Below are 11,317 nucleotides of genomic sequence, written 5' to 3'. Positions count from 1 at the left end.
TTATGTGACTATCTCATTGACAGTTACATTTGAAACATTTGGAAGATCAATCGAGGGAGAAAACAAATCACGAAACAAAACGCAAGAAAGAAAGAAATGGTTTTAACAGCTTAAGGCCTAATAACTTATCTAAAATATAACTAAATAGAACCAGTATTCAAGTCTATCAACTTCATTTTCTAAAGATTAAGATCTGATTGCGAATAGATATAGTTCAGTGCCATGAATGCATCTTACCAACAAACTCTAGTAAAATTTGGAAATTGAATGCATAATCGTGAATAAATTGATTGTCCAAAAAGAAACTTCCCATAAATGAAATCAAATGCTCTACTTTCTGAAGGCGAATTACCAAGTTTGTCTGACAGGGGCGTATTAAGAATACATGGTAAATATGTGAGGTTTAATAAATGAATTTGTACAAGTGAGGGAAATAAGCAACATAAATCGAGTTTCTTGTATAGGTCATATAGGTAATATCACAGTCTGGAAATCCAAAGAGATATGCCTGATTTTCTTGATACCGAGACTACATTGATTGATACTCTCTTTAGGCTTCCTCTAAATAAAATGTCTTTGACCGTGCCGTTTGACGAATGCATTACTACTTTGATTCAAAATCTTCCTGCTCTTTTTGCTGTTGTTATTCGTTGCTGTGACATGAAAAGTGTCTTCTTCCTCTTCCTTTTCTTCTTCTTCTTCTTCTGTTTCGGTTGGGGTGGAAGAGTTAGCACGATCCGTAGAGAGATATAGTCTTTTATTGTCTTTACGGTTTGGCACTTCCAACTTTGATTCCACTGTAGAACACATCCTTCATCATACACACGTGCATAGTGTATAACCTCGGAAACACATGAAAAAGCGGCAGGCGCTTGACAAAACAACGAAATACATTGTAAACCTTGCATAACCTTCATGAGGTATCAATAATATTGAAGATGTGATGATATTAAGATTCCCTCCTTGTCCTCCTTCCACAGATCAAATCTCAGTGCAACGAAAGATTCAGCAACCATGATATCAATCAGGTTTGCTGCCATGACATATGCGATGCTTTTTGCAGCACAACTGATCCTCGTCACGTCAGGTACAATAACGCCAAAAAGGAGCGACTATCCGCAGACAACGGCGGACTATGCAAGCTTGCGAAACGAGGGTGGATTCGAACCAATGACAAGCAGTCTACTTCATGAAACCAGTTCAAAATGGTCGTTCAAGACGGTATCTACAGATCAATCATTGATTTTATTTGATGTATCAATATCCAGTGAAAGTAGCATCGAAAGCAATAATACGTCTGTTGGAGCTGAAGTCTCTTGGGTATGGATCCCCATAGCTTGGACTTTAAGTCAATACATCCAACTAATATTTGCTATTGCAGGAATTGTAGGCAACTTTCTTGTGATGGCCGTCCTATTCAAAAGACGAGCTAAGAGTCGTTCAACAGACACTTTGATTGGCGGTCTCGCTGGCGCAGATTTTATCACCTCGATTCTTATCATCCCAGTACCAGTTGCATCATCAGTCCCAACATCATTTCTTGGAGAGCTTTATTGCCGGATAGTTTCTACTGCAATCCTTCTTTGGAGTTCAATAACTGCGTCGACTTATCTATTAATGTCCATTTCTGTGGAGCGTTACATAGCCGTCGTTTTTCCACTGTATTTCAATCGGAACTTTAACCGACGACGTGTCTCAATGTTTATCGTACTTGTTTGGGTTATGTCTGTTATCTCTGTACTTTTTGGATTTATTGTGAAAACTGTAGATGACGAAACTAACACATGTCAACTGGACTATCATTATCCAACTGGCCAGGTCATTATCGCCTACTACTGGTTTTCTTTGAGGATGGTCATTCCTTGCTTGACCATGGCCATCACCCAAATACTCATCGCTCGTGAACTGAGTAAGCAAGCCTCCCTCTTCAGCCAAGTTTTACGCACTGGAGGGAAGACTGGCGGGACTCCTTCCTTCCATATTGTGGCGAGAGAACGAGTCATTAAAATGATGTTTATAGTGATCGCCATCTACATCATATGTTGGAGTCCTAATCAGATCGCCTATCTCGGTTTTAACCTAGGCTGGGTCCCTGCCTCCTTCAACCACAGTTCTCTGCAGAAGGTGCTGGTGTTCCTTGGCTTTCTCAACTCTTGCGCCAATCCAATTATTTATGCGGCTCGCTTTCCTGAATTTAGAACAGCTGTCAAAGAAATGATGACATGCAGCGCTGGGAAAAACGCTCCGCTCTTTGAGAAAATCGACATGAAGTCAAGTGAAACAGTGAACAACCAACCAATAGCGAATAACGTTTAAGGTAATGTTTTCAGTTCATCGAAATAAATGAGTTATTGTTGGTTGTATCAAATTCAACCCTTAACATTTCAAGTGACATGAGAAAATTTTGAATGAACACATTTCATTCGACTAGAATTTAAGACAGTTTTCAAAATTCCGTTGGCTACAGTGACTCTTGTCTGACTAGTACAAACATAGAATTATAATGAACAAGTGGTGAAAAATAAGCATTGATCTGAAACAATTTTAGGATTAATGAGTTGTGAGATCCATACAGGGCCAATAGACCATTTTTAAGAGCATTTCTGTTTTTGTTTTTTTTTTTTTCCAACAGCAGTGTTAGACTGAATCATTTAGAAAACGTTACGGACATGTGATATTTGCTCATGAATAAAGTCGATATTGACAATGTTATGTGTGTGTATGTGTGAGTGTATGTGTGTGTGTGTGCGCGCTCTTCATTGTTTCTCTATAGCCGTTTAAATAATTGTTTTACAGTTAATGTTTAATCCTTATCAGACTGGGCTTTTGAGGCTATCGACCCCCCCCCCCCAACATGTTTAATGGATTTGCGAAATCGGTTCATTTCTTGCTATATATTGGTCCTATGTACGCACATTTATGCATGATTTTGATCTTTTTTACTCATGAAATACTCATGAAAGCCATGGAAATTGTGTTTGTGGTAAAAAAAAAAGAAACTTGATTCATCAAGGTCTAACATAGATACAACATTAAAACAGCTTTAGTCAAATCAATTATTTTGTATTGTATTGTCTCTGTAAGGTCTTAGATACACGTTATAATAATGTTTCGAAAAATGACCAAAAATAAAATGTTCACCCACTGTACCCTTGACCGTAAGAACTTACACAAATATTCAAGCACAGGAAATACTTGATTGTATAATTAAATACCAATCTACCAATCATGACGAGTATCTCATTTCATGCTAATTCTAGTGTTTGATTATCAGAAATTTCCGGCAAGGCTCGAGCCCGACTTAGAATATGCCCCATTGCCTTCTAATCGTAAGTCCTTTCTTAAAGTTTGGTATTATTATTAGAAGACGCGCAAGACTGGCTTACCTCATTCATAAAAGACAAAGTTGCAAGTTTTCTCGATTTATTATTTTTTTTCACTTAAGTATTATATTGGTTATCTTTGACCTGAACTTGAGATTTTCGCTTTCAGCCAGCTACGTGTAGATTTTTTTACCCTAGTGACAAAAGCAAGACAAGTCTTAATCTGAAGTGAGATAAGTTGTACACATTCACGTAGATCAGAGTTTGATGCAACGCACAAGATTATTTTTTCAATCCATAACTTTGTATTCAATTACCAGGTACACGTTTGTAATTGTTTTCGATATATGTATGTATTCCACAAAAAGATCGCCTGTTACGTGCCTCACTTTATTAACCTTGGTTTAACCTGTCAATAAAAGGAGTAAACATATTACAATTCATTGACATTATGCACGTGTCCACTGTATATAAGCTTGTACTAGGTGTTTCAAAAAACATTTCCCACTTTTGATTCTTAATAATTCATAAATTATATATCAGATATCATTGTCATTAATATGAGTAATAGCTGAATAGTGCACAATTTGGTTGAAGGTGGTTTGAATATGAAAACATAAATCAGTTTCATGAAATCCATGATTAATTTCACAGTTAGGTTCCAGATTTTACTCTATTTTCAACCCTCTGTACAAAATTTCACTTTGCACAGGGGTCAATGGGTGTGTATGGGAGTGTGTGGTTAACACCCTGACAATGGTCCTAAACAATGGTTAGGGTTTGAATGCTTCATTATTTATTCATGAGAAATTCTACTATCACAACTAGTCTTTATTCAGCCTCTGGCAGTATCTGTGTAAAGTCAAACGCCTGCCGATACTGACGTTGGGTCTCGACAGTGCTCTCCCTACTTCTGAAAAACGAAATTACAATGAATACCTTCTGTTCTATTGTAAACATGGAGACAGGAAGCAAAGAAAATCACTTAGAGTATACACTTGTGTAAATGGAGCCTTAAATAAATCTACTGTGAAACATATCGCCCCAATGATAAATGCTGCTGAACTCTTTACCAAAAATGATTTCTTTTTATCAGAAAGCGAAAAATTTGTCAGACTATTTAATTAGTAGACAGTTGTATAAAAATGAGGAACTTTAGATCATTTATGCTTATTTATATCCCAAATTTAGTGATATGTGAGAGCAAAATTGAAAATGATTGCCAGCTGAAATGGAATGTGGTGTTTGCAAGCACATGGAAAAGTGTGCTTCCTTTTTCCACGTGCATGCAGTTTACCCTTTACCGTGCATGAATCCAGACTAGCAGTGCCCAGGGCAATCCACATGAATTTATTCATTAAGCATTCATGTGCCTGGGAGCGCGAGACTGACGCCTAGTCAACAGGTGGTTCAGGCATGTCCATTGTTCAGGGCCATTGTCAGTACACACTCACATACACATCATTGGTTCCTGTGCAAGGTTCAATTTTTGTACAGAGGGTTAAAATTTGACCAAAATCTGAAACCTTACTTCAAAATCAATCTTGGATTTAATGAAACTGATTTATGCTTTCACATTCAAATTACCTCCAACCAAATTGTACACTATTCAGCTATTATTTATATCAATGACAGTTCTATCGGACGAATAGTTTTTGAGATATTAATGATCAAAAGTGGGAAATGTTTTTTGAAACACCTAGTATATCTTATGCCCTACTTTTAGATTGATCTTTGGAAAATCCTGTCACCTTTGACCCCTGATATCAACCAGATTCTCACCACTATTATATGAACTGTAAAACTAATGTTTAATTGTCATGTGATCACTTTCTGGTTCATAATCACTTTGGTGTGGTTGATTGTAGGTCATAGGTCACAGTATCATACATGGTACTTGAAACTAACATTGAACAAACATACACAGCTCACATTCATAAACAATCACACAACAGAAGGACGACACAATCTACCACCACCAGCAGCACCTACCCTCGTGAATGTCAACTTCGAAGATACTCAATGAGGTAGCAACGTGTTAGCATCTAAATCTGTGATTTAAAGTAAGTGCAGTCACACAATACAAATGCTCTGAGACTTTTTAAACATTTATTGACAAAATTAGTAAGAATTTTGGTGAACATCAATCCATCAGTAAGACGTATACACACATAGCATTTCACTTGCCATTCCATTACAGTATGACACAGGTAACCTATTGTATTGACATAGAGTGTGTGAACACACTGGATTCCTGCTATTGATCTCGACTTGCAGGATGTGTTGGCAACTGTCTCACTGACATGAAATACCATTGGAAAATCATGCACCTAAGAAACTACACTGAAGTATCCAAACATCCAAACTACACTGAAGTATCCAAACATCCATACACAGTGTAAAACATGCCCACACCTCAAGATGAAATGTTTTGAGTTCCTCTTGGTCTGTTTTAAACAGTTTGACATGATAGAATTATTGTCTATCAAATGTTCAGAATGCAATACATGTATAATAGCTTTTAGAAGAAAAGATGCAGTTAAAGGAAGTGACCAGTTGACAAAATGAAAAGAGAGTTCACTGTTTTCATTTGTAAGATAAAACACTTTAGATAGTCATAACCACTGGATCATCAAATCTACATAACTATAGGTATGTTTCACTTGGGCAGAGAAAATAGCACACGTTATAACCTTTCTAATCTACTAAATGAATGAAATAAATAATTTATAGACATTCTGCACGTCTGTCTTTGTACCTGGGCCTTCGTTTAATACAGCTAGTTGTCTTGTGATGATGTGAGTTACCATGGTATGTGATCTACATGTATACAGCCAATCCTTCTGATTCACCATATCCCATGAAACTTTACAGTGAGGAGTGAAAGATTCTGTGGTTTCATGTGGCATTTCCTACTCTAGCAACAAACACATTGAGTATCAATGACCAATGTGTTTATTGAGCAGTCTGATGCAGGTCTTAAAGGGACTGTACAGTACTGGTTGAGGTGGAAATTCATGTTTTGAACATTTCTAAGTGAGAAAATGAGAAACCCCTTATGAAATATGAAAGAGCATGCAGTTTTAAGAAGGACTCAATGTTTATTTGATGAAAATTGCTTTTCAAATTGCTGAGGTATCCAAAAAAGTGATAATATTAAAAGGCAACTGTCACGCCTATTATTGGGATCTCTTTATTTCACCTTCTTTTGGATATCTCAGCCATTTCAAAACCAATTTCATCAAATAAACTTTTGATACCCCTTAGAATTGCATGCTCTTTGACATATCTCATAGAGTGGTTTCTGAATATCTTGCAAAACACTAAAAGCTAAATCCTTGCCTTGACCAGAACTGTACACACCCTTTAATGACTAACACTCTATAATTCTATCTTTTCTAAACTAGTTTATAATTATCATCATGTATCTCATTGCATGTTTGATTACAAGCTACAGATTGTATTATCAAAGATTAGGTAGAAAGACAAGTTACCATCAACTTTACCGACATCTTCACTGTATTTCAAACACAGCCTAGATCCATTCAACCAGTTCAAACTTTCAAACACATTAAGAAAAGCAATGTGCCTGGTAACAAGACTATTCTGCACATTCATAGAATAAATGATAATACCACAACACTAATTGAATGAATTCATTGTAATCAAAGGAAATGAAATGAGGAACAAAACATCCTCCTTGACTTACTTAAAGTTTCCCTTCAACTTAACCTCTCCCATTCTAGTATGTCACAAACAGATTGTTTCAAGGTCCTACGTCAAACAAAATCCTGGAGTGGAGGTTGTTTTGTTGTGATTTCTTTAGATGACTTCACAATTATTATCATACAAAAAGGAAGGTACAAACAATACTACATACATGATTTAGCCTTTGCATGACAACCATGGATTTATCTTGTTTCTTTCTTGTAGTTCTGCATAATACAGCCATGAATTTATAAAATCAAATGTTCAAAAGGTGCATATTCTATTAGAATGAGATCTGTTTGATATCATGTCACCACAATTATACCTCACACTTGCTGTTAGCCTTCCATTCATTGCAAAATAATGTCACAACATAATTATGCTCCAAAAAGAAGAATAGTTAATAGTTAATTATTCATTATATCCCTACAGTGAGTAAGGAAGGTCAATATAACATTTGTTTCATTTCTTTGTCTGCTCAACACAGATATAAACACTAGATTTCAAAAACAAGAAAGCTATATGGCATCATTTACATCAATAATTTCTCATACTGCAATTTTCTATTCATCACATTCTTGTTTTCAAGCTGACTTTAAAAGTCAAGCTAATGTACAGGCAAAATATAAAAATATATGTTTATGGTCGATCAGTATTTAATAATTTGTCTGACAAATTGTAAATCTGGATTAATAAAAACTAAATTACTAGAGTATGCATTTGTGTAGAATAAGTGAATCATATACACGCTATTTAACACTCACTAAACGTTGAAAGGAAAGGTTCCACTTTGACAAACATAGTAGTAGTTACAAACATTGACAAACAAAATATTTGGAGCATTCTTGGACTACACCTTTGAGTTTCATCATTCACCATGTGCAAAGCTGTTATTCCAGTCAAGATATGCCACTATATACAGAGCAGTCCCAAAGAACAAAGGTTTCCAATCAGCAGATTGCAATAAGCATTGAGTGCCAAGCATCCCTCACTGTCAGTTCGAGTGATCTACAGTAAGGATATACAGACCTCAGTACATAATACATTTTACAGTAATATCTACATATATAACATACGTGTAGTTATGTTCACATAAAGATGTAGTGAAGTATGGACATGGTCAGATTTGTGGTTGCTCTACAGAATGTATTTTATTTTTCAGTTCTCATATAAGTCACACTTCCATAGGATATAATGTCATAGATATGGGATCTCTACACCATATTCTCTGATCTATGATCATGATGAAGGTAAATCATAAGTCTGAGGGAAAGGACATATGGAGATTTGATGTGGGATAGTGTAAACAAGAACACATTCAAACAAAATGCATAATTGTAGTTTTCATATATTTGCTAGCTTTGCTTTTTGCAATGTCACCTGTAAATAAATGTAGAATTGTGTGCAACACTTTGGTCCACTCAGTTACGTATTTCTATGCGTAATGTATATATGTCTCTACATCATAGCTAATTCATTCAAGTCACATCCACACTACTCCCTGTAAATTACCCTCAAATAAATGCAAATAATTATCGTGATGGCTGACTATATAGAATGCACTCTGCTTGCTGTACCATGTATACGTTTGCATGGTTTTTGCCACATATTACATTATTCCATGACATCATGTAAAAGTAACACTGTATAGAATGTAAGTTAACTAGATAAAATAGTTTCTTGTTTTTCGTTTTGGAAGATGTGCAGATTCATTTTCAAGACTTTAATTTGGCAGTATTCTGGTCTAGTAACTTTGTTTCAATCTTTAATGTTTGCTGGATGAGCAAAGTGCACATAATGAAAATACCCACCATCATGAGATGTTAACACTGTACACTCTCAGCAGCATTCTACATTCCACATCATGTGTTCTGACAGGCTTTGTAATTCATGTAACAAATAAACAGATATCACATAATAGCCTCTACATCAGCCACAGCAGAATATAGAGGAGCTGTTGCTATGGCAACCAATAATCAGTCTACCAGGTAGCAACCATGACCATCCATGATTTCTTAACTTCTACATTCCTGTGACAACAAGATTACAGACTCCAGTATTCATATCTTGTTTTGATATTTCATATTCACTTGCCATTTTTACAGCACAGATTATACAGCACATGATGTTCACATCTCGATATAAAAATTCAGTCATGAATGACAAGATATACTTCTATGTAGATATTCAGACTTGAAAAACAATCAAGAAAAAAAAAATCAGATTGACATTCAATGGGTTTTGAGCTGGTTTTGAATCACAGCTAAATCTAGCTCACTTTACAAGATTGCTAAACAGTCAATACCTTTGATATCATTTCAGGGCTTTGCTTGTTGACTGGAGTTTGTTTCAAAGAATCTTCACTATCATCTGTACTAGGCTAGTATTCACTGACACAAACCCCCAGGAAAGGACAAAGAACTACCTTACTCGTTACAGTGTGAAACCAATACTAGTAAACTGCTCAAAGTTTTCCCACATTTGCAAGTGATGACACCATGTAGTTATGAAGGGATGGTATAGTACTGGTTAAAGATGAAGACTCGGCCTTTAACTTTTTGCAAGATGCTTAGAAATTACTTTAAGAAATGTGAAAGAGCACTCAATTCTTAGAGGAATTCAAAGATTATTTGATGAAAATCGGTTTTAAAATGTCTAAGATATCCAAAAATGAAGTTAAAAAAAATGGGTCCCATTTTTTATTAGGATCAATTTGTTTTGGATATCTCAGCTATTCCAAAACCAATTTCCATCAAACAAACTTTGAATTCCTCTTCAAATACATGTAGTACGCTCTTTCTTATCTCCTAGGAGGTGGGAAAAAAAGGTGGAAACCTGAAGCGCCATCTCAATCATTGGTGTCAATATCATCCCCAAACTCCACCAAGTGAGTGCAAATTGTAGTTTTAATTTTTTTTTTTTTCAGTTAGAGTCTCCAGGTGACATTTCAAAAACCTGTTAAAATCCACATTAAAGATTACATCACGATGTTCATTAATAGAATAGAATATCATTATAATGGGCAGTTTTTTCAAGAAAACATTGGTCTTATGGAACAGCTGCACTAATGTCTTTATCCAAATATTCAGTTTTTGTGCAAATAAAGAGTAAATAGTTGACTCCCCAGCTTTGTCTTCAATGAACAGGCAGTAAACTCAGCAATTGAAGTTCATCAGAATTTCTCAGCAATATTAAAAGCACAAAATGCAATTTGACAGATTTGAGCATTCTCCTCATGGAAATTGTGCTTAAACATACATGATTTCAGGAGTTTGTGTCTTTACATATCAAGGGTAATAAATTTTCTCTTTTTTTTACAGCTTAAATAGATAAAAATGTGTCTGCTAGTAAAGAGACAAATGCCACAGAAATTGGATTCCTTAGTAAAGCCACCCTCCTTCAATATACCCACCTTAATTAAACAAAGTCACAAAAAAAGTCACAGGCATGTAAATGTCAGAGTCCATGTTTCATCCACAACTACATTGACACTTTGTACTAAGGTCAAACGTCACAATAGGGTTTTGATTTAAAACACCTCAGAGACAGATCAAGTGAGTATTGCATGGATCAAAGTCAGCAAACTTCATGGTGTCTGAAAGTGAAACATACCAACATAGAAACATGTCGATATCTATCGACAAAAATAAAATATGAGAAGTAAACACAACGTTAGTATGTGAATAAGACCCAGCAACCACCTTTGAGAGAATCAAGCAATTCTTTTTTGTCACAGAATCACATCCAAGTTTTTAGTCAGTCTGTGAGATAGGGGATAGATTTCACCTGTAGAGTGTAGGAGGCCATTAGTGGCATACACAATTCTCTTTGGCCATGTTAGAATCACATCCAAGTTTTTAGTCAGTCTGTGAGAGAGGAGATAGATTACACAAGTAGTGTGTAGGAGGCCATTAGTGGCATACACAATTCTCTTTGGCGATGTTAGAACAGTCAGCAAAGATTCAACAGTCAAGGTGATTTCCTGGTACTGTCTGACGAATGGACATCTACATCAGATCTTCCACATGGTACCACTTGACTATATCTTCAATTGACCAGTCCATCTTGATAGAAGTCTAGATGGTGTATAGCATCTTCCACATGATACCACTTGACTTTTTCAACCGAGAAGTCCATCTTGATAGAAATCTAGATGAGATCCTTCACACAATCCCCCCTGACTGTCTCAATGGACCACCATTTTGATAGAAGTCTAGATGGTGTATAAGATCCTTCACATAATACCACTTGACTGCTTCAACACACAAATCAATTTTGACAGAAGT

General features: G+C 35.8%; 1 protein-coding gene across 1 annotated transcript; it reads left to right on the top strand.

Annotated features, from left to right (window-relative positions):
• Positions 1–1,014: 1,014 nt before the first annotated feature.
• LOC140235942 (QRFP-like peptide receptor) lies at positions 1,015–2,316 on the top strand. The gene has a single exon (XM_072315934.1). The coding sequence runs from the start codon at positions 1,015–1,017 to the stop codon at positions 2,314–2,316; it is 1,302 nt and encodes a 433-aa protein (XP_072172035.1).
• Positions 2,317–11,317: the final 9,001 nt, after the last annotated feature.

The sequence above is a fragment of the Diadema setosum genome, chromosome 12 (genome assembly GCF_964275005.1).
Source record: "Diadema setosum chromosome 12, eeDiaSeto1, whole genome shotgun sequence".
Taxonomy (NCBI): domain Eukaryota; kingdom Metazoa; phylum Echinodermata; class Echinoidea; order Diadematoida; family Diadematidae; genus Diadema; species Diadema setosum.
This window is presented reverse-complemented; position numbering and strand designations above follow the sequence as displayed.